The sequence below is a fragment of the Panthera pardus genome, unplaced genomic scaffold (genome assembly GCF_024362965.1).
Source record: "Panthera pardus isolate Hobbes unplaced genomic scaffold, ASM2436296v1 HiC_scaffold_13, whole genome shotgun sequence".
Classification (NCBI taxonomy): domain Eukaryota; kingdom Metazoa; phylum Chordata; class Mammalia; order Carnivora; family Felidae; genus Panthera; species Panthera pardus.
In genome coordinates this window covers 80,954,334-80,982,133 of record NW_026526688.1, presented here as the reverse complement: position 1 = coordinate 80,982,133, position 27,800 = coordinate 80,954,334, and the positions used below count along the sequence as shown (strand labels likewise).

General features: G+C 44.0%; 1 protein-coding gene across 1 annotated transcript; it reads left to right on the top strand.

Moving 5' to 3' along the window:
- The first annotated feature begins 6,152 nt into the window (after positions 1–6,152).
- REELD1 (reeler domain containing 1) lies at positions 6,153–22,056 on the top strand. The gene is made up of 7 exons (XM_019420776.2): positions 6,153–6,440; positions 8,130–8,370; positions 11,389–11,611; positions 13,718–13,881; positions 16,845–17,157; positions 17,681–17,744; positions 18,558–22,056. Exons 2-7 carry the CDS (start codon positions 8,163–8,165, stop codon positions 19,164–19,166), a joined length of 1,581 nt encoding a protein of 526 aa, XP_019276321.2. The 5' UTR covers positions 6,153–6,440; positions 8,130–8,162; the 3' UTR covers positions 19,167–22,056.
- The last annotated feature ends 5,744 nt before the right edge of the window (positions 22,057–27,800 follow it).

Below are 27,800 nucleotides of genomic sequence, written 5' to 3'. Positions count from 1 at the left end.
TGTGCCCATTGTACAGATGGGAGACATGAAGCTCACCAACATTAATTAACCTAAGGTGACAAAACTGGCTGTCTGCCTCCAGAGCTCTTTCTTCTCCATCTTACTGCCTCACCCCCAGTAAAACATTAACCTTCTAGAAGTGAGAAGAGATCCTGCTGATTCTTTGTTGCATCACAGATGGTCTTAGGTATTGCTTTGCAAATAATAAGCATTCAAATAGCGATTAGCTTTAATGGCCTCTTTGTCTGTATTGTTCTTTAATAGGGAGAATGGAGGAGAGGATAATTGGATAGAAAAAGGAGCACTATGCCATCCTTTTTTTTTTTTTTTTTTTTTAATGGAACAAAGTGAACCATAGTCTGGAGAGTGAAGCAAAAGTCACCAAGCCTGCTAAATGTACAGAAATGCCCATTGAGTCTCCATTTCTTAAGGAAATTAAAGTAGAGTTTGAAGAAAATGAGAATCTTTCTCTTTTCTTACACACGTTGTCCCAGCACTCCAGAAATCTGTAGGCTTAAAAAAATTATCTAGGTAAATATTAAAATGCTCACTACAATAATGACACTAGAATAGCCAATATCTATGTAAAAACACTAGTCCACTTCAATGGAAATTCATGACCAGGGCATGAATTTATGAGTGACCGAAGGCACTTGCTCTATTTCTAGAGACTGAGCCTGACAGAATGTCCACCTGTCGGCTGGAGTTAAGGTCCCGGAGGCAGGACTGGCATAGTGAGCTCTGTTGCCCTGCTGGTCCCTCCTTTCTGAGGACTCAATGGGCATTTGCCAAAACCGTTTTAAGGCTGACTCCTAAACCAGTAGTGACGCAAGATCATGTCCGTGCAGGTAGTGTTTATACGCCAGTCCGTAATTATGTGCCATACCGCGTCATCTCAAGGTGTTCTCAGAGTACCTCATTCTTCTACCTTTATGGCTAAAATAAAACTTTAAAAATATGCGTAATTCTCAACCTGGAAGAAATCTAAGAGATTATTCAATTCAAGCCTCTTATTTTATACCTGAGGTGACCCAGAGAAGTTAAGTGATTTGCAGAAGAACAAGCTTCTAATTTGTAACCGTAGAACCCACCAGGAGACTGATCCCGTATTTCCTAATATAATCATTCTAGTCAGGGCCATGGGATGTTAATGTAAGGATTTAGTCATGTTATATCAGGTGCAGCTAAATTGCTAGTGTGAAATGACTGGAGCAGATTCAAGCAAAAACCCAATGTTTTCTCACTTTTCTGGTGTACCTAGCTTGGTTTTCTTCATGCTGGAATGGGGATTGGACTCCAGAGGAGCCTGGGATGAGCTCTGTCTTGCTCCTGCTTTGGTCCTTGTTTTTCCTCTTGCTCTCTCGTGATCACTCTCTCTCTCACACCTGTCAGGGGCCACATGGCACAGGGGCCCCTCCTGTCTGCATAGGCTCTGTTATCTCCATAGCTCTGCCAGCTTCTGTTTCCCCAAACAAAATGTGTTTTAAGCCCTTCCCACGCTAAGGGCTAACTGCTTATTATTTATTCTTCGGTGAAACCTCAGGAGAACTTTGGGATACGGGTACAAGAATTACAGTTATCTTTATTTTGTAGATCAGGTTCCAGAGGTAGTGGGTGGCAAAGCTGTGATAAGGAGCCCTGTCTACCACAGCCTGAAAGCTGTGTGATCTTTGACAAGTTATGTAAATGCTGTGACTCCTTTTCCCCACCTCTAAAACGGGATGATAATGAGACGGACCTCAAAGTGTCATTGTGAGTATTAATGAGGTAATTAACTAACCAGTTTAGTAGACCAATTCCTGTACTACATAATCACCGTGTAAATGTGTTATTATTTGTATTTACTATTGTTTCCCCTCAGCTGCACTGCTTCTTACCTGTCTTGCTCATGGTACGACACAGCCTGACCCCACATCATGACATCTTTGCTCAACCACCTTCCTTGGTTTCAACCTGTGCTGCCCGATATGGTAGCAACTCAGAAGCTATGGTTTCTGAGTACTTTCTTTTCTTTTTCTTTTTTGGTTCCTGAGTATTTTAAATGTGGGTAGTCTGGACTGAGATATGCTGGAAGTGTAAAATATATACTGCATAGCAAATACTGTGCAAAAAGAAAGCAAAATACCTTGCTAATGCTTTTTTATGTGATTGCATGTGAAATGATAATGTTTTCAAAATAATGAGTTAGATCAATGTATTATTAGAATAAATTGCACTTGTTTCTTTACTTAAAAAAAAAAAGATAATTAGAGGGGTGCTGGGTGGCTCAGTCGGTTAAGAGTCTGACTCTTGATCTCGGCTCAGTTCATGATCTCATGGTTCATGGGATTGAGCCCCATGTCTGCAGAGCCTGCTTGGGATTCTCTCTCTCCCTCTCTCTCTGCCCCTCCCCTGCTTGTGACTTTCTCTCTCTCTCTCTCAAAATAAACAAACAGTTTTTTAAAATGACAATTAGAAGAATTTAAATTACATATGTGGCTTGCATTATGTTTCTTTCTTTTAAAATACAATTTATTGTCAAACTGGCTAATGTACAGTGTGTAAAGTGTGCTCTTGGTTTCAGGGGTAGATTCCTGTGGTCCATCGCTTACATACAACACCCAGTGCTCATCCCAACAAGTGTCCTCCTCAATGCCCGTCACACATTTTCTCCGCTCCCCTGCCCCCATCAACCCTCAGTTTGTTCTCTATATTTAAGAGTCTCTTATGGATTTGTCTCTCTCTGTTTGAAACTATTTTTTCCCCTTTCCCTTCCCCCACAGTCTTCTGTTAAGTTTCTCAAGTTCCACATATGAGTGAAAACATAATAATCTGTCCTTCCCTGACTGACTTATTTCACTCAGCATAATACCCTCCAGTTCCATTTATGTTGTTGCAAATGGCAAGATTTCATTCTTTCTCATTGCCAAGTAGTATTCCATTGTATATATAAACCACATCTTCTTTATCCATTCATCAGTTGATGACATTTGGGCTCTTTCCATGATTTGGTTCTTGTTGAAAGTGCTGCTATAAACACTGGGGTCCATGTGCCCCTGTGAATGCTTGCATTATGTTTCTATTGGCCAGTGCTGATATAGAGAAACCTTCTATGTTCTCTGTGAGATTCTCAGGAGAGGATGTGGTTCAGCCTTGCCCGAGGAGGAGAGCCTCCCCACCATCAGGTGGCTGCTCTGGTACCAATCGGCTCTGTGGAGGGAGTGGTACAGAGCATACTGCTGACTCAGGGGAGGCTGGGGGTGTGATGGCAATGGGGGCCACATCCAGGATAAGATGTCCTCCTGGTATCCAAGGAAAAGTATTACATGGGAAAGTGGCAGGATTATTATTGAGCCATTTACGTTTGCTCTACCTCTTTGCCATCCCCTCTCTAACCTGCTAGTCGGCCTTTTAGGACCTCCACATCAGGAGAATTTGGGTTGCAGAACCAAAGCAGAAGTGTCAGTAGATTGCCCCTCCACCTATGGGGGGGTAGACTAGGCCAGGTGACCAGGGAGGGGGAGGGAGACTAGGTGGGGAGTGAAGAGGTTAACCACACTCCTTGTAGTAGCAGGGATCTGCCCTGCTTGCAGCAGTACCCAGTGGAGGGGGTGGCCGAACTTCAGGGAGGAGAGGCCACCCAGTTCATCTAGGGAGCCCCTCAGTCTGGCTGAACTTAAACCCTTCTTTTCTGGGAAGCATGTGAGCGAACAGCCTTTAAGTGACCACAAGAGCTTAGAAAACTAGGATAATAGCAATGGAAGTCCTTCACCCTAATATTCTAGGCCTACCAGATTCCCTTATGACTCAACAAAAGATGGAGATTTCCTCCCTCCTGCTGGGACAGAGGCTTAGAGGAGCCAGATTTACTCAGTTTGATTTCACTCTGCATCGGGAATACCAGAGGCCTAGGCCAAGGAAGCTCGACTTCCTTTGGTGGTTATAAGGTTAATTGCCTCATTCATACTTGCCATGACAAGCTAAGCAGGCCCCCTAAAATTACAGGGATAGGACTGTAGTCTCTGAATGAGTGCTTTCCTCGTTAAGTCATTCACTTCCTTAAGATTTCTGGAATGGAAACTAGGCCTGAATGTCCAGCCGTTGCTGTCTCTGGAGCCTCCTACTCCATATCACCCCACAGGGTCCATGCTAGAATTTTCTCTTGGCACCCTACATTCAGCTAGTCACCACACCCTACCAAGTCTACTTCCAGAGGATCTCCTGAGTCCATCCCTCTAGTCCCGCACCATCATTGCTCACCCTCTCATTTCTTACTGGCCTGCAATACAGCAGGCTCCTCCACACCCCTAATCTCTGGCTCTGGCTCTGGCTCCCCGGATGTTTCCAGAACTGCCTTCGTGGAACTCCAGCTGCCTGTCTTGCTACTCTACTGCTTAAACAGCCACAGTAGCTCCTTTCTTTCTCACTGGATATGGTTTGACCTCCTCACTATGATATGAAAATCCCTTCAGAGTTTGGATGCTTTCTTCCTCCCTTGCAACCTTTTCTCCAAGAACATCTCAAACACGCCAGGCCCTGTTCAGGACTCCACAGTCAAATTTCATAGGTGGAAAAATGAAAACAAACAAGCAAACACACAAAAAGCCCCTCAAATGAGTTCCAGTAAGGGAGAACTCCTCAGAGAGCTGTCAGGAATGAAATTCAGTTGTGACTTGCCCTGTCACCCTATTCCAACCTTAGTTTGTCTTACCCTTTCAGCTTGAATGATCTGTGTTCCTTGAAAAGTCCAAATTCTCAAGGTAGCTGATTGGTTGCTGCCCAATCAGTGGGTCTCCTGGTCTCCGATAAGGTGGCCATCTCTGGCTAATCAGTCATGGTGACACGGGAGGTTGTTGTGTGGCGTGTGTGGGCTCTTCCACGGGCTGAGACCTGGGCAGATTCTCCAGAGCAGTACTTCTAGGCCTTAGTGTGCATATGAATCATCTGGAGAGCTTGTTAAAAAGCAGAAATGAACTCAGTGGATCCACAGGAGGGTGGGAGTGGAGCTGAGAGTCTGCATTTCTAACAAGCTCTTGGGTGATGTTGATGCTCCTGGTCTATGGACCACACTTTGAACAGGGAGATTCTACAAAGGCTGTAGTCAGGACATGGAGTAAAAAGTATTCAATACATTCCTCTTATTCTAGAGTGTTCTCTAATCTTTATTGCCATGAAAAAAAAAAATTCTGATCGGTGTTTAAGGTACAATTTAAATGTAACTTCTATGGAGGTTTTTTTTCTTTTCTCTCATGGAGTTAATCACATGTAAATCCTTTGTGATATCCCAATGATCATTTGCCTAATAGCTACATGTATATATCTGTCCCCTCCGTTTTTTGTTTATTCTATTTAATGTATTTACATACGGTTTTTCTTTGTGTAGCTTTGATGTGCAGTCTGAGTTTTAACCAGCTTGTACAGTTGTGTAACTACCACCATGATAGGTTCAGAAGAGTTGCCTGGCCCCCAGATTCCCTTGTGCTGCCCTCCCTGCAACCCCAGCCCCTGGCAACCACTGACCTGTTTCTGTTCCTATACTTTTGTCTTTTTCATAGTGTTATATAAGTAGAGTCATACACCATGTAGCCTTTTGAGTCTCCTCCATTTTGCTGTATTTATGGACCTGAGATAATATGTAATTCATCTTTGTTTCTGCCCAGATAAATGCCTAGCATAAATTTGGTGTTCGGCTACTCCTATTAGAGGTTCGGAAATTTCTCTTGTATTGGAATCATCTGCAAGGCTTGCTGAACCACAGAGTGCAGGAGCCCACCTCCAGAGTTTCTGATTCAGTAAGCCTGGAGTGGGGTCCAGGAATTTGCAATTCTTACAACTCCCAGATGATGCTGATGTTGTGCTTTGGGAGCCCCACTTTGAAAACCATTGACCCACAGGCTCTGTGCGATTATCAAACATCTCAGGAGATTCGTATATGCCTGCAAATTTGTGAATTCCAGCCTCAGTGCCATTGAAAGGGAAGGGAGTGTGCTTGTGGTACTTTTTTATACCACACGTGGCTCTCTGCTTTACCAGGGATAACTTCTTCAGCTCACAGTGACTCAAGAAGCAGAGAACACCGAGATTTGTTTGATTCAGTCATTCTCCCCTTGGGAGGGAAACCAAGACGAACGCATCGACTCCTGTAGAGGATGCCAATGCCAGTCATAAGCTAAACCAGTTCCAGTTCTCTCTGGTTCTTCACACGGGCTCGAACAACGTTGGTGTGGAAACCGTGTGTGAGTATGTGTGTGCCATCTTAGAGAAAGCCAATGCGATTAAGGCTGGATCTGGACTCTGAGGGACAGCTCCTGTGGATGCTGAGGATTAGCGGTAACAGCTGCTGTCCTGCCCATTAGAGGAGAAACAGAAGAGAGAACAAAAGGCTTATTTAAAGGATGCATCCCTGCAACTCTGAGTGGGGGGAGCCTTTCCATCAAGGCTGAAGGAAAGTGTGATACTAGGTAAGTGGATGTCTTTCTGGGTTAGGTAGACGAGGTGCTGGTGGGAAAGCAGAAATCTCAAGGTTTAAGGAGGAGAGGGTGGGAGTTGAGGCTATGACCGTGGTCTGTGGGACGTGCCCTTCCCCCCTTCCCCTGTAGGCATCTGTGTTTGATCTGACCTGGGGAGAGGAGACCACCTTCTGCCATCTACAAAGGCTCAAGGGACATTTCCTTGTGGCCCTTCTGGAAGAAAATGGAAAAGGCCCTGTGTCCCCTCAACTGAGAATATGGTTTAACAGCTCATTGTTCATTATTTCTTAATGTGTCTGGGAAACTGTAGGAATGGTCCTTTGTGGTGTAGAGGTTTTTGACTTTTTTCGCCTCATGGAAGGCAAACCTAGTAGAGAAAGGTATTGTCCGAATTATTTGGGGTCACGTATTTGTAGCTACTTTCACTAAATTTTAAGTTTTTTATTTTTACCTTTTAAAACTAGCTTATTAGAGAGGGGGCTGCTGTTGCCATGTACTGCTCCTTAGATCAACGTATTAGCTGCCCTTTGAAAATTCTTGTGTATATAAACAATTTCAAAAAACCTACTTTTAAAAGATACCTGACCATTCTGAATGGTTTTTTTTTCTTTAATTTTTTTTAAGTTTATTTATTTTGAGAGAGAGAGAGACAGCGTGAGCACAAGCAGGGTTGGGACAGAAAGAGGGGGGAGAGAGAATCCCAAGCAGGCCCACACTGTCAGCACAGAGCCCGATGCAAGGCTCAAATTGATGAACTGTGAGATCATGACCTGAGCTGAAACGAAGAGCTGGATGCTTAGCCCACTGAGCCACTGAGGTGCCCTCTGAATGCTTATTCAGAGAGCAGTTTTCAACCTGTCATATTTGCTATCTCTCACAATATTCTCATCTGAGAACTCATTTTTTACACAATTTTTAATTCTTTCTGTTGATGGCATTAGAGCTGGCAAACAAAAATGAAACTTACTCTATAAATGTCATTTTATCCAATCATTTGATTCTATTCCTGAGTCCTTTTTTTTCTTTTTCTGCCAATAAAGTTAACAATGGATCAGCTTGGGTGTAACTTTCTTTGCTCATCTTCTCTGTGAAAAAGTAGTGAAATAACTAAAGCCAGTCAACAGAAGGGAGGGCAAGAAGATATCAAAGTGTTGCAAATTTAACAGTTACCTCTAAATAATAGATAGTTGGCAGAAATTTTGTAACATTCAGCTCTGTAATTTACAAGTGTAGAGATAAGATACTAACCCAAGCCACCATATGCCATGTGGCCTGACCATATTGGAGTACTGGGTGATTCACTTCCACAATAATGTATTATAGCTCACACTGCCCTTGGAGATCAGACAGCTTGTAAAGAGTTCACATTAGGATACAAATATTTTCTGGTCTTATTTCCTTGACTTAATCAAATCCTCCCTTTGAAAAGAAACAGTCTAGTCTTATAAGAAAATTATAAGACAGGCTTTAAAAAAATATTTAGAAATGAAACACTTTCTACAGCCTGGCACATCTTTTTGATCTTGACCTTGAACCCTTGAAATCTGGGGAGGCGGCACTAAAGCTATCTCAGGTTTAAAGGCAGTGTGGGATTCAGGTCGGTTAAAGGCAGCGTGGATTCAGAACAGTCACATTCAAAACGACGTCATATTATTTTCTTACATAACATCTGGATTGAAGCTGTTACTTCTCGTGACGCAAGATAAGGGGAGGATGAGGGTCCCTGCTGCCCTCACAGGCTGGGCTTGTGCAGCTCTCTGCCTGGCTTCCTGCTCAACTGCCTTTTCTCATGGTGCCGGCTTGGTGGCCTGTCAGGACATGCAGCCCAAGCACCTTCAAGCCCAGCCTCAGAACCCCGGCACGCACCACATCACCATTCACACCAGCAGATCTTCCTACTTACCGGGAGACATCGTTCTAGGTATGTATGGGAGAGCTTTGAGAGACCCCCAAGCCCTAGTGACAAATTCCAAGTTGTATTTGTCCCAAGCATGTGTTTTCTTGGCTAAAGTTTGACTTCATCCTAAAAAGCAATTATTGAGCCAAAGATACGTATGAACTATTTGTATCATGGAAACCACATAAATAATCTCTATATTGATACTCATTTTTACAAGCGGGCACAAATAGCATTACAATAAGAAAGTATCCATCCTTCTAAGATAAATATAATTACCCCAAACAAACTTCATGTATTGTGTGTGTTTGTGCATGCGTGTGTGAAATAGACTTTAGCTTCTCCTTATTTAAAACGAAAGTTATTTGCAGAGTGAAAAGAGTATTTCCTGCTATTTTAGTTTAGGTGCCTGCAAAAACCGAGAAGGAACTTGAGTGAAGGTAGTTTATTTGGGCGATGATTCCAGGAAGTACAGATGAGGAAAGGGAGACAGGGAAGAGAGAGACACCAGTAAGAAGTGCGAGACTAGGCAGGTCACTGCCGTGGATAACTGGGACTCAATTCCAGTGGAGACCATCTAAGAAACCACACAAAACACACCTCTGAATCATCTCTCAGGACGTTGGAGGGACCAGGGCACTTACGGGTGGAGGGTAGTGTCCCCACCACGCATATACACTCACACACACACACACACACACACACACACACTTCAGAGTCATGCCTGCTTACCTCGGACCAAGCTCCCAGCAGAAAAAGCAGAGAAGAAATCTACAGGTACTGAAAGCAGTAGCTGAGTGTAGACAGAAAAGCATCTGTGCAACCACATATGAACTCAAACATATCAGCAGTGTTTGCTCTACCCCCTTTTGATTTTGCTAATTCTTTTGATGTCAATTAGGGGAAATAAATTAAAATAAAATTTACTCTATAAATATCATTTTATCCAATTGTTCTGCTCTATTGGTATGTGTGGGGAAAAAGTATGTGAGTAAAATTTTGGCCCTCCACAGCAACATAGTCCCCAAACTGAAATACAGGCTATTCTAACAGAGCTTCCCAAACTTTATCATATCACAACACAGCTAGAAAATGATAATACGTGTAATGCATGCTGGGGCAAAGGCAAGAGGCTACTCAAGGCTGGGGGCAACTTTTCTGGGGCTCCAACCACCACAGTACGCACCCAGGCACCAGCATGAAGGGATCAATATATCAGCACCCCTGTGTTCTGTGGCTAAAGAAAAGAAAATGGTAAAAAAAAAAAAAAAAAAAAAAAAAAAGCTGTAAAAAGTGACCCAAAATACTGTGACACCCAAAACTCTAATAAAAGGTGACCTGAAGGAAAAATGATTGTATTGTTATTGGAAGTAAAACAACATACATAATAAAGAGCTGGAGGGAACACTTCATGGATCCCACTTTATTGTGCTAGGATCACCCTGTTTTCTCTTCTTTTCTTTTTTTTCTGGGACCCCACACTAATCCATGAGCTCCTTGAAGGCAAGGACCGTGTTGTCCTGTTCATGGATGTATGCTCAATGCCTACTACAGTGCCTAGTTTTAAATAATAACTAAATATTGTACAAATGTTTATTAATGAAAGTTCAATTGCAATGGAAAATAAAATGATCGCAGACACTAAGTTGCATTTAGCAAGCCTATAAAGTTATACCCATGATTTTAGCAACTCATTTAATTACAAACGAGCTTGCCATATTATTTATGTCTGTAAGAAAAATTCCTGCAAGTGAAATTGCTAGATCAAAGGGAAACTGCATTTCTGGGCTTTTTGGTGTGTGGTAAAATATATATAACAAAACGTTTGCCATTCTAATTGAAGTACACCATTCAGTGACATAATTTCACAATGTTGTACAACCATCACCATTATCCATTTCCAGAACTTTTTCATTACCTCAAGCAGAAGCTCAGTAGCCATTAAATAATAATCTCCATCTTCCAGACCCTGGTCACCTCTATAATCTTTCTGTCTTTATGATAGTTTACCTGCTCAGGTACCTCGTATAAATGAATTATACAACATGTTCATTTTGTGTCTAGCTAATTTCATTTACTGTAATGTTTTCTAGGCCTTTCCATGTTGTAGCATGTATCAGAGGTAACTGCATTTTAAATATGGAAAATATTATTAGGTTACCCGCCCCTCGAAGAGTTGGATGGTTTATGGTACTAGCAGTAGTGAATGAGTGTCCTAGTGTTTCCACAGTCCCATCAATAATGGTTAAAATTACACATTTTAAAATTTGTGAACGTGGTAGGTTTAAAATAGTGTCTCATTGATAATTATTTTCTAAATCATGATTGACCTTGCTTTGTTTTCTGTTTGTGTCCTTTGCTAATTTTAAGGTTGGTCATCTTTTTATTGACTCACTAATACTCTTTGTATTTGCCTGTTTTGTATCTTTACAAATACTTTTCTTAGTTTATACTTTGTCTTCTGATTTCTCCTATGTTCATATTTTTTTAAACCTTTTTTTTCTTTCTGGCAACTGGGTTTTTCTCAGGCGTTCCAAACTACAATATTTTTACAAACCACATTTTTCCTAGTTTTTTCTATTTCATTTTTTTTTAAATAATGTTTATTTATTTTTGAGAGAGAGAGAGAGACAGAGAGAGAGAGAGAGAATGGGGAAGGGGTAGAGAGAGGGAGACACAGAATCTGAAGCAGGCTCCAGGCTCCCAGCTGTCAGCAGAGAGCCCCACATGGGGCTCAAACTCAGGAATTGTGAGATCATGACCTGAGCCGAAGTCAGATGCTTAACCGACTGAGCCTCCCAGGTGCTCCCCGCTCTTTATTTTTAATTTTTTTAATGTTATGTATTTCATTTTTACATAACTCTGATCCAAATCAAATTTGTTTTGGGCATGAAAGAACACTTCAACTCCCCTCCCCTTAATGAATTGTTTACTCTCTGAGGGCTTGTCTTAAGCTTTTAGTTTTGACAATACCCATATAAAATCACCAAATGGAACCACACGTTAAGAGTGCTCACCCTGAATGGATGTGTTCCGTTGCAGTGACCGTGAGAAGCAGTCGGGATTTCATGGGATTTCTACTACAGGCTCGAAGAGTCTCTGATCATCAAATAGCTGGCACTTTTGTTTCCATCCCTCCTCATTCCAAACCGATGGCTTGTTTTCAAGAGGCTGACACGGTCACCCACTCTGACAAGTCCCGGAAGAGAAACCTGGCCTTCGAGTGGCAGGCTCCTGCCCAGCCTGTGGGGGATATTAGATTCCTGTAAGAGTGAGTTAAGTGTTGCTTCTTAGTAATGGAGCCTTACACTTCGAAGAGAGGGGGCTTCTCCTCTCCTTTCCTTCATGCTTTGTCCCCTACTCCAGCCACCTAATGACAAGGACAGGGTCATGAGGACTGCCCCAACTAGACAGCCTATGCAGAGGCTAGCTAACAAGGAACTTACCCCCAGCTTCCCACTTTGTCGTTATCCATGGCTCAAGAGTACGTGATTTCCCTTCCTCTCTGGGCACAGATGCATCTTGGCCAACCTCTCCAGGAAATAATGGCCAGACAACAAAAGAAGGGCCAGTGGGATAGTGGGGAAAACTGAGAAAGACAGAGGCTGAGGCATACAGACAAGTAGACACTTCCCTGGGCCCAGGGAAAGCCACTGAGGTCTCCTTGCCTTGCCTGTGGTCTAGCAAACGGGCATAATAATGACAGCACATAACTCAAGGGTTTGTATAGGGATGAAAGAGCCAATATAGGAAAAATGCTTACAATGGTTCCCGGCAACAGCAAACTCCATTTATACATCATTACTCAAAATGAGACACTTGCTTTGCCATTCTTTTCAGACACTTGTGTTTACCAAGAAAGAGATTTTTTTTTTAACTCTTGGGAAAGGGTATGTGCTCCTCAGTTTCTTTCCCCCACACCCATATATATATATATATATATATATATATATATATGGGAGGCTTATATATATATAAGGGGGAGGCTGTGCCTGAAGGTGGAGGCATCAAGACTCCATGTTGTCTTCCCCTCCAGATTTTGCCTTTGGCACTGGGAACAATGAAATATGAGCACCACTGCCTGCCCCCTGTCCCCACAGTGACCCTTTTCCATCATTTCCTGGTGGACAAAGTCAACAGACAGGACAGCAAGGAAGAAAACCCTGTGCCATAATGATTTTGCCCATTCAGGAAGGCCAGTATCCATCCACTTGACTGTTGGTGCAACCCAGCTTCTGCCTGGGGCTTTGGTTCTGATCCAATGCAAGGGAATGTGTGTGATTTAGCGTCCTTAAATATGTGGAGTTGCTTTTATTTCTCAAATCACCTCCATTTCTACTTCCAGATTTGCCATCATAGCTGCTTAGTGCTACATAGTAAATAGTTTAGGAGCTATTATTTCCATTTGACAGTGAAGGCACTTGATCAGAAGCCTCTCCCAAAGTCACCCTGTGTTGGCTCACCTCCCGGATCCTTTCCCATGCTAGAAGTGACGATGTGCCTGAAGCCTGAGCCATGACTCTTACTTGTACCCTAACACTTTGGGTGGCCTCAACTAAATTAATCACATTTTTATAACTGCCTTCTGAATATTTAAAATGAGAAAAATGCTAGTAGCCAATAGTCCCTACCTCAGTGAAATTTTGGGGAGAATAAATGAAAAACTGTGAAGGTGATTTTCACAAAAGAAAGCCTTAAGTATTCAAAATATTAGAGTACCAATGATGTATCTCTAATGTTTAATGGAATCTACAATTACAATGGAACCATACAATTGTACAACAGAATTATGAAAGTTTCAATTAACAGAGTAATTCAATTAACAATAGACCAGGAATGGCTAATAATAAAGTTGAAAATGGAAACTTTTGAGTATAAACAGTTCAAGAAGACACCTTTTTGTCAAAATGAGGTTTTTAATGACTATATTTATTCAGGAGGGTCATTGATTTATACATATCTTTTCCTGTGTTAATTATTTGATGCTGTTGAGTTTTGGGTTTTTTAAAACAAATTTTTAACATTTATTTATTTTGGAGAGACAGAGAGAGACAGTGCGAGCAGGGGAGGGGCAGAGAGAGAGGGAGACACAGAACCCAAAGCAGGCTCCAGACTCTGAGCTGTCAGCACAGAGCCCAATGTGGGGCTTGAACTCACAAATCGCAAGATCATTACCAAGGCCAAAGTCGGACGCTTAGCCGGCTGAACCACCCCAGGCACCCCGAGTTTTCATTTCTAAAGAGAGTGGAGTCACCCAAAGGACAATACAATCATCTCTTCAGTTTTTCTATTCATTTAGACTTTTATTCTTCTTCAGGTATTATTTAAGGGAAACTAAATCATCAAATCATTTTGCTTTCTTTTTCCACAGTTTATCAGTGGTCCAGTCATATTTCGTTTACTGGGAGAGGATTGAATCCCCTGTGATGTCTCAACAGACACGCAGCAGAACCCATCGTGATGGCCCCGTGCAGCCCAGCTCACCGATGCCAACCCCTGGGTGGAGGCCAGAGGGAACGGAAGGAATCACCCCAGGTACAGCTTGCCATGGGACTCAGAAGCCTGATTGGCATCATTATTTTTATAGCTATCTATTTTCACTTAGAAATTATGGCCACTGGTCCCGGTTCTGGCAACACAAGCAATAAACACCTGCCTCCACCGGCTGCTGCAGTTCTCAGGGACACAGCCGCAGTTGGGAGGGGACACTTGCCCGTGCTGTTTGTTGTGGCAAACAGACTTTGTGTGGTTCAACCTCCCAAATCAAAGTGGGCCCTGGGGTGGACAGTTAGATTCCGCTACAGAGCCAAAAAACAGCACCTACCTCCCTCTACCCCCGCACCTACCGGTCATCACAGTGTCTCAGTGGTTTCCTTCAAACCCCTGGAGCTACACAGGGAGCACAAGAAAGAGATGATCTTTTCTTCTTTTTGTATAAAACCTCATCCAGCTTTAATTGTTACTTTCCATGGTAGGTAGCTGGCTCTTTGCAGCCTGGGTTGGAAAAGGGAATCAGGAATGAGAGGCTGTTTGGATGGCAATGGACTTTTTCTTGGCTCACCACATAACTTGAGACTCCATTGGCCTGTGAACTTCTGAAACAAAACAAAATGAAACAAAGCAGGGGCACCTGGTTGGCTTAGTCGGTAGAGCAACTCTTGGCCTCAGGGTCATGAGTTCAAACCCCACAATGGTTGTGGAGCCTACTTAAAAAATAAAACAAACAAACAAAAAACTAACCAGCCAGAGAATAAAGTGGTCATCTGAAAATTCCTGGTGATACGAAACTCATTTCCATTATTTATTTCTAGTTAAGTGCTCCAAATGGATGCACTCTTAAATTCATCCAGCCACCTGCACAGAAGATCCAATCTGTAATCCTCACGATCCCACTTTGCTTTATTCCGTCCTTTGTTTTTGGCCAACATGATGGTGTCTGACGTTGCTCAGTCTGGCAGACCCAGGCACAGAGCTCACCCTGGGCCACTCTCCCTACTGCCCAGCACACTCCTCCAACGTTCCCAGCAAGCTACTCCTAAAAACAGATTAAGATCTCAGGGTCTGGCAGCGTGGCCTAAAGAAGACCCTGCAAACTCAATGCGTGTTTGAAGTCTCATGTTTTATTTTATAAATCATGCAAATGTTGCATTTTAATCCCAAGCATGTTTGTTTTAATATGAAGATGAGTAAAAGTGAGGTGTCAGGAAGTTGCATCATGTTGGCCCTGCAGCCTGTCTTAGGATGTTACTGGGAACCTTGTCCCTTGGGGGGGCCGGTGGCAGACTCCCATCTGAGCAGCTAAGGGTAAACTCCTTATTACACTGCACACATTCCTCACCTTCTGGCCTAGCCTGTTTTCCTGCCCATTTCTCTACACAGATCCCAGTGTTTCCCAAAGGAAAAAGTAGTGTATGTGTGTGCGTGTGTGTGTGTGTGTGTGCCTGTGCATTGAGATGGGAGAGGGGAAGGGGTGTCATTTAGCAAAGTGAAATAGATTTCTTAACTGTGAGAGACTGCAGTAGGCAAATTACAAATTATGAATTTTCGCATTAGGAAGATGGTATATTGTATTTCCCAAACTTAGTTCCCAATAGACCCTCAGAACACTTCAGGGCCTGATCTTCATGTTTTGCCTTCAGACATTTCCTCAAACAAGGCTCTTCCTCCTGGTAATCTGTTTATCTTTCAAGGGGAGGTTCAAATATCTTCTTTGTGAAACTTTCCCCGTATGTCTGGGGAGAAAATGTAATTGTCTTCTTAATTCTGGTTTTTAAGCTCTCATCACACTGTAATTGATAAGGTCGGGCATCTAAGAGTCTCTCCTCCTAGATTTTGAGTTCAGAACCAACAGTTGCTACCATGCAGCATTTCTGTATCCCCAGGCTTCACAGGAATGCCCGTCATACAATGAATCTGCGGGAAATGGCCGAATGCCTTTAGAGTTCAGGCAAGAATCTAAAACTGTCAACTTTTGCCACGTTCCGTATGTCTGTTAGGCTTCTTTGCTTTTCACTTCATCCTCAGTGTTTCTGAGTGATGAAGGCTTTGGATAAAAGTGGCACAAAAAGGAAAAAAAAAAAAAGCATTCCAATCCAGTTAGAACCCTGGCCAGAGAAACCTCAGCTAATGCGTTTTTGTTTTGTTTTTGTTTTTTGCAAACACCATCCTTGGCATCGTAACAGTTATCATGGTAAGCCCTCAGGGTGCCTTGCACCTGTGCCAGGCACTGTGTTCCATGATTCTACATCAGTGATTTTATTTCACTCCTCAGCAGCCCTATGCTCTAGGTACCATTATTGGTACCATTTTGCAACAGAAGAAACTGATGCTCTGGGAGGACTTGCCCCAAACCAGGAGGTAGCAGAGTGGAGAATTGAACCCAGACAATAATCTGACTCTAAAACTGGTCTTGCTTACTTGCTGCGCTGTTTCTGATTTTTATTTCTAATGCTCTGGGCCATCGTGTTGGCCAGTCATGGATGGGAAATGAGATGGCGGAGAGCAGGGCAGGGGCAGTGATCTCATCTCTGCCCATGGCACAGGCTCAAGTCATTATCATCACCAGGTTATCGTTTCCTCTTAATACTATGGCAAGAAAGATCGAGGACTTTTAAAAATCTTTGATTTGTGGAATTCTGATTTTTTTTTTCCTAGCTAGAAGCAGTTTTGGGTAGAGGTAAGGAAAAAAAAAACAACAGTGGTCATAGTGGTTTCTATATTCCTTGAGTGATGACTGTTAAGAATGTACAGGTCCAGAGGGCCAGAGGCTTACTATTCATAAAAATGTTAGAAATCGAGTCCTTTGCCACTTGGCCAGGGGCTTATATGACTGGGCAGATGATCATTTTGTTGATATTTTTGAGTGTTCCAAACTTAATTTTTTGTCCCCAAGGTACCTTGGTCTCTAGTATTTGCCCCATTATCATAGTTGTTTATTCTAATCAGTATGAGGAAAATGCTCTCACTCTCTTTTGTGGTGTCTTTGGATCTCTGCTTAGCTCCCAGTCCCCCCACCACTCTTCCCCAGCAACGTGCAGACATCTTTGCTGTTGCCCTAACTAGAGCTACAGAGGAGAACAGCTTAGATTCTTCTCCTGCCAGTTTTTGGGTGATGGAATTTCCTGGGGGCACAGAGACTCTGTTGCAATCATCTTCACACACAGCTACTGCAATCAGCAATGGCCAGCAACCCAGAGGGGACAGCAGCCCAACCCTAGAACCATCCTTGGATGTCCGTGGGCTGGAGAGACTCATGGCTCCTGGGAGATTCTCCTCAGAGGGCATTGCTTCCAGCCCTAGCACCTACTTCAGGTAATGGATCAGGGGTGGACCATTCAGTAAGGTGGTAGGATGAGGCCAAACAGTGGGGTGCTGAGAAAACATACATTTCTTGGTGTCTGACAGAAAAGACCTCACCATATTTATTCTTAAGTGCACAAGAAACCCTGATTGTAGAAGGGCTACTGGTCAAAAGGACTGGGTATGAAAATCACCTAGGGAAACTGTATTCTCCTGGCCAGGGTGAGATCCCTGAGATGCTGCTATAAATAAAATAAGATACAAATATACATTTTATAGCTTAGATGTGTAAATTTATAATATATAAATACATATTTTATGTAAAATAAATAAAAGCATTCAGTGAGTCTTTGTTGCTATCCTCACTAGCCTCTTCCCCATCCCATCTCCTTTTCCTCTTCAGCCCTCCCCTCCAAACTCAGAAGTCTTTCCAAAGAAATCTGATTTTATCAGCATACATAGCAATGGTAGGAAATGCTGCTTTTTGATCCATACACTTAGTGACCCCTTCTCAGCCCTCTGTCCTTCTCTTTAGGACTCAGGATGATCCAAGCTTTGGTTCATTGGAAACTTGCCTGCCCTCGGATAGGGATGAACAGGTAATAGCCCTGGTTGTGCATGGTTGATGAGGCTGATATTTTGATCCCAGTGTGGGAAGTTCCAGGCTGGGAAAGCAAAGCTATTATACTAGTAGCCAAAATTTGAGAGAAGGACTCAAGGGTATGATATATATTCAGCATCTTTATACCAATCAATACCAGCCTTTCTGTTATACACAGTGTCTCTGAAGTTATTGACAATTGTAGAAATTGATAGTTTTAGTTATTTGTTTTCCCACTTAGCCTCAGTTAATAATTCTTGTCTTTCCACCTCTCCACCCCCACTTTATAACATTGGCCTCAAAACACCATGTATGGTTCCAGAGGTTAGATCAATGGGCGGTATAAAATATACATGCACACTGATTTACTATTCCTTTGAAGTCTTAAAAGGAACACAAAATAAAACATGGTATAATATTCCTACTCAAATTTATTGGAACCTACAGCAAGATTAAATGTCTTCTTTCATGGGTCCTAGCATAAAAAGACAGTCAAAGCTTTCTGCCATTGGAGATGACAATCACCCAAATTGGTCTGGAAACCTCTTAAAGGACCCTAAGTTTATTCTTGTAACTGGCCTCTATGCTCTCTTTGTGGGGTTTCCATTGGCTACCTCATCCCCATCAACCACAAGGGCATATCTATCTACTTGGGCATTTTATTCTGAGCTCTTTTAGGACCAGGCACAAGGTTGGGTTTTCAGCTGCTGCCTGGGCTTCTTGAAGGATCCCAAGTTAATTGGGAAGTTCAGTGGCAGCTTGGAAGAAGACTAGATCCTTTGACTTCTTTTTTTTCCCTTTGCTTTTCTAGGACAAGATGGAATCCTCTAATAGGACTGTGATGAGGTCCCGTCTGTCCACTGTCCATCTTACCTATCCTCGGCATTTCTGGTCCTCTGAAGCATTCACTGGGAGTGAGGCTAGGGCAGCCGCCTCAACCCCTGTCTTCCACATTTCTGCCACTTCTAGGCCACCTGCTGCAGGCAGCCCGTCAGAGACATCTAGGCCTTCTGCCAGCTTCTTACCTCAGTCGAAGTACAAGGAGCCCAGAGTGGGGGAGGGAAATGGAAGGGGCAGAGGGGGATACCCCAGGAAGCCCAACCCAAGGCCTGAGGTTGAGCAAGAGGGACACAGTGCCCCTTCGGGGCTCCAGCTCAGGACTTCCCAGCTGGGAATCCTGCTTTGCCTTTCAGCCACCTTGGGCATGGCCCTGGCTGCTGGACTTCGCTACCTGCATGCCCAATATTGCCACACTCAGACGGAAGTATCCTTCAGTGAGCCTGCTGGGGATGCTATTACCAGCAGCGATGGAGGTGAGACTGTGCATGTCAGGAAGATCGGGGAGAACAGTTTTGTTTCAGTTGAAGTGGAATACAACTGGATCACTTCCTCTGTGGGTAGTGAGAAAACAGTCCTCTGAGAAGATCGTGGTACTAGGCAGGCCTCTGAGTGGCTGTCCCTAGACCCTGCGGTGTCTCAGCCAGAACAGAGCTAATGAGAATAGCTGATGAGGACAGGAGCTCCCTGTGCCCCCATCAGTGAGCAGTTAGTGGAGGAAGCTGTGAGCAGACCGTTTTATCAACAGAGGGAGTTCTGCCCGAGCTTTGTTGTCTTAACATCTGTAATTTAGCTGCTTTTTTTTTTCTTTTCACAATTAGACGTTCTGTTTGAAGAGTTAAACTCCACACAATGAATATTGTATAACCTGCTCATTAACTAGACTCCTGTGGCCGCCAAGCTTCCTCTGTTGCCTTAAGGAACCTGCAGAAATAGAAATTCTGTCCCTCCTCAGTATGTCAGCCTCATCCCTTCCAACTCTTTGAAAAAAAAAAAAAGTAATGTTGGGGTTGTGTCTCTTGCAAGAAAAAGAATCGTGGCCCTCACTTTGCCTCTCCAAACCACCCCAGAAGAAGTTTCATTTTCAACACTGGCTCTGCTTCGGTTGACTAGGTGAGTGCAAGGGTATTCAGTCTTCTTGGAAACTCAGAAGCCTGGCAAATCCCCTTGGAAATTGATCTGAAGCAAGGAGAGTTTGAGAGAGCTCGACTGAACACATCTGTGGGAAAACGTATACATGCTGCATAAACACCAGAGTGGGGTAAGCACGCCTTTTCATCAGGTGTAAATGGATCTGAGACTTCCCATCCATTTACACTTGATGGGAGGCTTATGAATCCTAACAGCTAGCAAACATATTGCCTTTTGCCAAAGGTCAGGCTGAAAAAAAACTGATGATCCCACAGTTTGAAGAAGAGCCTCTACTCATCTTTTCAGGGAGAAAAGGAAGACAGCATTGTGGACAAAGTCCATTTTCCTGCTCTTGTGATTTACGAAGATCACTTTGATTTAGGACGTGTCCCATAGATACTGTGTGGGGTCAACAGGTTTGACTATAACTTTTGAATATACTCACCTAATATGACACATAGAAATTAGCTGCCTTTTCAGAGCTAGACCTGCTACAGAGTCACAAAGCATTTTAATGTAGAAACGGAAAAACACTACACATCTGGCAAGGGTGTTTATTCATCCAGCACAGGTAGATCGTACAGGTAGTGTGCTAACTTTGCATACATTTTCACATTTAACTTTCACAATAACTTAATGAGGAAAAAGTGTAGTGACTTGCCAAAGAGAGAGAGGCTTTCATGACATCTCAGTTCAACAACAAAAACATTTTTTTTAAAAAAACTGGGGTGTGGGAAAGAGCTAGATCCTGCTGTTTTTCCAGCCTCTTATAGCTCACTGGGCACTAATACCATGATTGTTTCCTCCTGGATTCTGGGCTAGGCAGATCTGTCCCGTCTTTAGTTAAGTGCCTCATTAGGACCAGGGAGACCTAGGTAATTGCGTGTTCACAGATGAAAGTGTTCTAGGAATGCTGTGGAAATGAGTGAATTTACTGTACTCCAATGGCAGCCACAGATATCCTTTTACATATCTCGCCCTCCTCAAATGAAATCCTCCCTGAGATGCAGACGAGGAACCCACCAGTGGAGAGCTCTCCTCTGACCATCACATCAGATGGCCAAGTGCACTACACATACACCTTCAAGACCTTACCTGTCCAAGAGGACATTTTCCTGGGAAAACAGACTGTTGTCTGTTTCACAACTGTTTGTGAAATAAACTATCCCCAAACTCAGTGGTTTAAAATAGCCGCGACCACCACCACTTGTCGTCCATCACAGTTCTAGTGTTGGCTGGGCTCAGCTGGGCAGTTCATCCGTTCCATGTGTTCTTGACTGAGCTGGAACACCCAAGGTAACTCACTCACGTGGCTGGCAATTAGTCACTGGCTGATGGCTGGGGCTCAGCTGGGGCCGTTGATGAGTGTAGGCAGCAATTTGTTCCTTCTCTTCCTGGTTTCTTACATCATGATGGCTGGGTTCCAAGATGGGTATTCCAAGCAGACAAAACCAGAAATTGGGCGGTGTCTTGAGGCCTAGCCTCAGAAGTAACATGGTTTCACTTCCGCCACTTTCTAGTGGTTACAGGGAGCCATGGGCCAGCTCTCCTTCTTCAGAAGGAAGGGCGATGGATTTCATTTTTGATGGGAGAAGTGGCAAAGGATGCGAAGCTATGTTTAATTCAGTACCTCTCCGGTTAGACTGCCGACCTGCCACAGGACTTATGTGAGAGTAGAAGGAAGGGACATTCATCCCCAAGAGGTGCCCTGGGGGACTTGTCCTGGAAAACATCGAAAGGGGTGAGGGAAATCTCAGACATCAGAGTTAGGTATTTCCTCTTCTCCGGTTCCACGGACAAAATAGTAAAGTGGTGCGGAAGAGTCAGCCAGGTCTCTGAGTCTCAGCTTCCCCATCAGAGAAAAACAAAATTATTTACCTGCTTTGGTTGTTGTGAAGATTAAATGCATGTTCGACATTTAGCCATCTATATAACCAACTGCTTAATGTCACTTTGCAGCCAACACCATCTTTAAATCTAGTCCATTTAGAGAAATTCCGTGGTCAACAAAAACGTTACTCCCTTTCCATGACAGCTTCTCCCTGTCGGCCCCTCCTTCTCCTGCCCAGCGCATGGAGGTGGTCACGGCTTAAGTTGTCATGGTAGCCACTGGCTACAGTTCCTGCTGGGGGTTACACATTTTTGCTGAGACATTCTGAGTAAACTCTTTTTTTGGCAGGGGCAGTGGGGTCCATAGACCTGTAGTCATGAGACATAAAACCCCTCTGTTACTGTGAACTTGAAGGCCCTCTAAGCCTGGCTTCAGAGAAGCCCCAGAGGGGAGCCAGGAGGAAGTGTTAACCTGAAGGCATTTACTAAAGCACAAAGACATTAAAAGAAAAAAAAAAAAAAAGCAAAGCAACTCAAATGCAAAGTCTTAACATAATTTTTTTGTTTTGTAGGAACAGCTACAGAATTGTTGGGCCAGCCACTTCTCAGAGAAGGGGGTTTGGGCTAAATACACATTTAAGGAAAAATGGCAGAAAAACAATTGTTGAAAACTCTATTTCAAACAAATGTTTTTACCTCTATTGTGTTGTGTTAATTCAATAACAGCAGATCGAGAGTAGGAGAGTAGGGGAGAGCCTCAACCTTTCCTATGTTGAGAGGCTATTTCTGGTATTTCTAATTGATTTCTCACCTTGGATACAATATTTTCACTAAATCACAAACTAATGCTTAACGATAGCATGGCTGAGCTATCCTACTATTGAGGCTGTCTGGATTTTAATTTGCTGTGACAATGTTTGTTGCCTTTAAAAAAAAATCCTAATTAACAACAACAACAAAAATGGGTCGACAAACCAGTAAATATTTAAATAAGTGTCATGTTTTATTTGAAACGTTGTCTAGAGATGGCTGACACTTTATGAATAAATTACAGATATACCCTCTCCCATTCTGGGACTTCCGGTGTTCATCAGTGATCCCAGCCTCTCTGGAATACAGGCTCCGTGATTTGATTTCATTCTACCCCAGACTATCCCCTTCTTCTAAAAGTGGTGTGCAGCAAGGAATTTCTTTTATTCAAGTAAAATGAATTTGCGTCCCTTATTTTATTAAACTTGAGAACAGCCTCAGAAGAACTCTGCTCCTTCTGCAAGTGGAGGCTTTCGGGTGTTGCAAACCCAGGAACGGTCACCTCTGGTTTAGAGCACCAGGAGGGCCTTTATGATAAAAGGAAGTCTGATGTTTAGTTTGTTATTCCATTTTTTACATGCAAAAGGAAAATGTGAATGTGTTGAGACTCTGTTGATAATTGAGTGAAGCTTCCAGGACAACTGAGCCCTGTCGAATGTTTTGTTTTGTTTTGTTTTGTTTTGTTTTTTGGTGGCTTTTTGCTTTTAAAACACAACTCAGTTTTTTTTTTTCAACATTTATTTTTGAGAGAGAGAGAGACAGAGTGCGAGTGGGGAGGGGGAGAGAGAGAGACACACACAGAATCCGAAGCAGGCTCCAGGCTCTGAGCTGTCAGCACAGAGCCTGACGTGGGGCTCAAACCCACGAACCATGAGATCATGACCTGAGCCGAAATCGGACACTTAACCGACTGAGCCACCCAGGTGCCCCAAAACATAACTCAGTTTATGCCACACTGTCTCTGAGTTCTCCGGTGGCTTTCCACCTGTCTCCGAATAAAGTCTGAGCATCTGATTGGACTGACCAGGGGCTGTGAGACCTGGTCCCCTGCCCACCTTCTTCCTGGCTCCCCACCTCCACTATGCAGTCATGAGCGCTCCTTGAACACTGCACCACTTCATTCAGATCACTTGCTCTGGCTGTTCTTGTTGTCTCAAATCCCATCCTCTCTGACCTCTCCTCAAGCCTTCAGAGCTTTGTTCCAATGTTGCCTTGTCGGAGAAGCTCCTCCTGGCCATTGCAGTCTTTTCTCGGTCTCTATGCCCCTCCCTGCTTTACAATATTTATAGTACTTATCACTTCCTGAGTCTTATGTATTTATTTGTGTTGTTTATTTTCTGCCTCCACCCGACTGGGATGAGACAGAGACTTTGTTTTACTCATTGACATTCCCCCAGCCCCTAGAGTTGTTCTTAGTACATCGTAAGTAATCAATCAGTAAAAATCATTCATTCATTTGCTAAATGAATGAATGGAAAGTTCCGGCTTTGTGTTGCTACCCCCAGTTCTTGGTCTGGATTGAAGTTGAATATGCAGCACCTGGGGCAGTTCTAGGCAGGGTGTGTGGGCATCAGGAAATGCAGGTTCCTGTCTAGAGGTGAACTAGAGTTCTGTGGGCCGCTGTCTCCAGGGCAGGGGATGTTCTGTGTCTCAGATCCAAGGCTCAGGGAAGTTCTTGGCACAGAGAGGCTGACAATAGACTTAACCTCCCAATCTGAGCTGGGGCAGAAGGAAAGCTGAATGGAGGCTTTCTAAGTCAGAAGCTCCCTGTGAGCACACTTTCTTCAGTGTAGATAGTCCGGCACACGGTTTCTAAGCCCCCAAACTCTCAACATTTTGGGCTGGACAATCCTTTGTTGTGGGGCTGTCCTGTGCATTGTAGGACGCTGGGCAGCACATCTGGCCTCTACCCACTAATGACAGTAGCTCCCTCCTCCCCAGTTATGACAGCCAGAAGTGTCTCCAGGCATTGCCCAATGTCCCCTGGAGGCCAAAACCAACTCCACTGCGGAACTGCTGGTCGAGTAACTAAGAGCTGCCATTGTAGTCCCCAGGATGAAGCAGGCTTTCCTAAATCATTCCCATATTCGGGGATAGAGTGGGCAGTACTGACAGAACCATAGGGTTTAACCGTAGAAATGGCTTTGAAGGTCATCTGACTCAGTGGTTTTGACCTTTTAATTTCGCTTATTGGGTGGAACGATAAAAGTTGGATTTTCTGCTTAAAGCTTGAGGGTATCTGCCCTTCTTCCTTCCCTCCCCCTTTCTCCCTTTCAGCTCACCTTGAGGCACTGCCTCAGAAATTTCACCAACAAGCAAGGTTAAACATTGTTAAAAACACCTCCTTCTTACAGGTGAGGGGAAGAACAAGGCCGCTGAGAGCTCACAGTGGAACAACAAATTAGAGTCTCGGGCCGTCCACGGACTCCTTCCTTCCATCCTGATTTCCAACCCACTTTTCTTTCCAACACACTTGGCAGATCATTTGTTTTCTTGGAGCGTGTGGGGTGCTGTAAATGTTTCAATAGATCCAGAGAGAGCCTGGAATCAAGCAGAAAAATGCCTGGAATGATTAATCTGCATGTGCCATTAGACCCAGGATGATGGGATGTGGGGACTGGCCACTCATGGTGGGCTAGGCCAAGGCCTGACCTGCTGGGCTGGAATGGACAAGGCCCCAGCAGTGGGTGATGGGGAGAAGACAAAGGGAAAAGGAACCACTGGGTCCACACAGCAAAGGTGCTGGCTGTCATTGTCCCACGACCCAGCTAGGAGCCACTGCTGTAAGAAGCTTCTTTGGTGTGCAGCCAGCATCTTGAACTTACCGCTTCTCTTCCTCTGGACTCTTCATTTTCCTTCCTTCGAATGGCACCTCAGGAGAATCTTCATCCAGCAGCTGATGATAGACAGCTTCTGCACAGGGTTTTGTTACTTGATAGAGGAGAGGGGCTGCCTGGAAATATATTCCATCCGATATTAAAGAATGTATTTTCCTGATTTATAGTCAGGCTAGGCAGGGTTGTCTGAGAGGCAAGGAACCAATGGGAATGTCCATTTTGACTAATGATTAATTATTACATCTAAAGTGATGTTTTCCCATCAACTGATAGGCTGGAAAAATAGACTACAGCTTGCTAGGTTAGCGCCAAGGGTCACAGATGTTGCCTCTGCATTTTCAGATTATATTATCCATTACAGACAGTACCTTCTCATTTAGAAACATAATTTGTTGTTCTCTCAGACCAAAAAAAAGAAAAGAGAAGAAAAAAAAAGGCTGACATTTCACATGCAAGCCAAAGATTAGAATCACTGCACAGGACGGCATATGGAAGTACATTAGGATGTGGTGTCCCTGAATCAAGGACACAAGGCGGCTTGTGCGGAGAGAGATGTAGAAGGCAGTGACTTCTGATCTTTATTATGCAAATGTGCAGCCCCGAGAGCCAGGCTGTTTAACCTCATCAGGGGAAATGTCACTGATCATTTCAAGCTCCAAATGTAGCACAAGCATTAGTACTATTATGTTATTATTATTATTATTTGCAGGGCATTATGTAAGCCCGAGCCCTCTGATTAAGCAGAGCCCCTACTTGCCCAGACCCTCGGGGGTTGCAAATCAACTCCTCCAGGTATTAAAAAACAAACAAGCAAGTAGATCAGTTTTGTTCTCTCTCTTTAATGTTTGTGGATGGGACGCTTTGCAGATCGGGTGATGGCCAGGCATGGGTGGAGATAGGGAGGATCCCAACGGCCAGTTTCCACCCCCGGATGCTTAATGAGAGGCTGCCTCCTGTTTCCCGCAGGTCTCGTGCACCAGTGGCAGAGAGGTCAAGAAAAAGCTTAAATAAAGCGTGGCACTGGGGCAGGAGAAGGGCTAGATCAGGGGGTGGATGTGGTGAGGAGGACTGGATAGAGAGAAAGACTCTGCAGAGATTAGAAAAGGAGGGACCCTGATGGGGGTGGGGGAGAGACTCCTCTACCCCAGCTCAGGCACCACTGCTACCTTCCAGAGCCATAAAGAAAACTGAAGGCGACCGGATCTAAGAGGTGGAGACAAAAAGAGCTTGGAGTCAAGCAACAAAGAAAAGGAAGTGGAGGAGAAGAGAAAAAGCGGCGGCAGTGATTAGTGGCCCAGGGTGACAGAAGGCAGAGACTGAACCTCTCTGACCTCCAGGTGTCAGGACCTGAGCTGGCAAAGCCTCCAATTCCAGAAGACATTCAGCAACAGACATACGGCGGGCGGTAGTGAAATTCTGGAGGAAACAAATGGGCGGTTGTGCGTTTCCCCTTTTCCTCCCACAGCCTGGTACCAGGGGAAAGGTCCAGCTTTAATAAGTCAATATTAATAAGTAACTTTAATAAGTAATAAGGAAGGAGACTGGCTCATTGCATAATTGGAAAGACTAGAAGCTTCTCCACAGACCTTTAGAGTTCCTCTCATCTAGCCCCAGATCCTTTAGATATGAACTCTGCTATCAGGATCCCAGTCCAATTAAATCAGACTTCTTGGGAGTGGGCCCACGTCCATATTTATTAAAGATTTCTAGGTGTTTTGAATGTGCTGCCCTGGCTGAGAGCTGCTGCTTTAGGTTTTGATGAGTATAAATTCCATAAAGGCAGGGATTCTTGTGTGTTTATTCTCGGCTATGTAACCTAGCATTTAGCACAACGCCTGGCACACAGCAGAACTTGCATATAGATTCCCTACGTGAAAGGGTTGTGGGCGAAACAAGGCATTTCTGCAGCAGAAACAAGTCTGTATATAGTAGGCCCTTCAAGGCATCTGTGGAGGGAGTTACCTCCCAGGCCGCCAAGAGCCACGCTCTCAGGATCATGTCTGTCCCTCACTGTGTGAGTAGACATGCAGCATGCTCCCAGTTCTTCCGGAGAGTAAAGCAGAAGTTGTACTCATGGGACCAGCAGTCATCTTTATAGAATAGCTCTGGGGAGGCAGCAGGGGCCCCCTTCCATGGCCGATGCTTCCTGAAGTCTTTCCCTTGTGTTCTGGAGGAAAGCCTCTTGTCTGTTGTCCAGCCGTCTCTGGGGTTGGTCACCACTGAGTAGGAAGATGAGAGGTTGAACATAAAAAGGGAGGGCTCCTAAGTTGGAGACTTCATTGGAGCCCGAACTAATTCAGATTCATTAATTCAGATCACTTAGGCAAATACTGAGCACCTGTCATGTGGCAGGATCTTCGTTGGAGGGGGCGGGCACAAGGGGAAGTCTGGTGTGGTCCCTGCCTCTAAGGAGTGGCCAATGGCAGGGTGGCAATATATTCTGATATCCAAGCTGGGCCCTAGACCCAACACCAAGCTGGAGGTTATTACACCCAGCCCCTGACCCCAATCCACCCCTTCCCTCTGTATCAAGCTTAAGAAGTCCTTTTTCAAAGGGAATCTGCCCCTAATGGAAGCCTAATATGTAGATGGGATCAAAGCACAGCTAC

Bases quoted from the DNA above. Each gene is read 5' to 3' on its own strand.
- REELD1 (XM_019420776.2), top strand. From the start codon at position 8,163: ATGAGGGTCCCTGCTGCCCTCACAGGCTGGGCTTGTGCAGCTCTCTGC. The intron at 11,612-13,717 runs GTAAGAGTGAGT...CTTTTTCCACAG, and splicing joins GTGGGGGATATTAGATTCCT to TTTATCAGTGGTCCAGTCAT. The intron at 17,158-17,680 runs GTAATGGATCAG...CCTTCTCTTTAG, and splicing joins AGCCCTAGCACCTACTTCAG to GACTCAGGATGATCCAAGCT.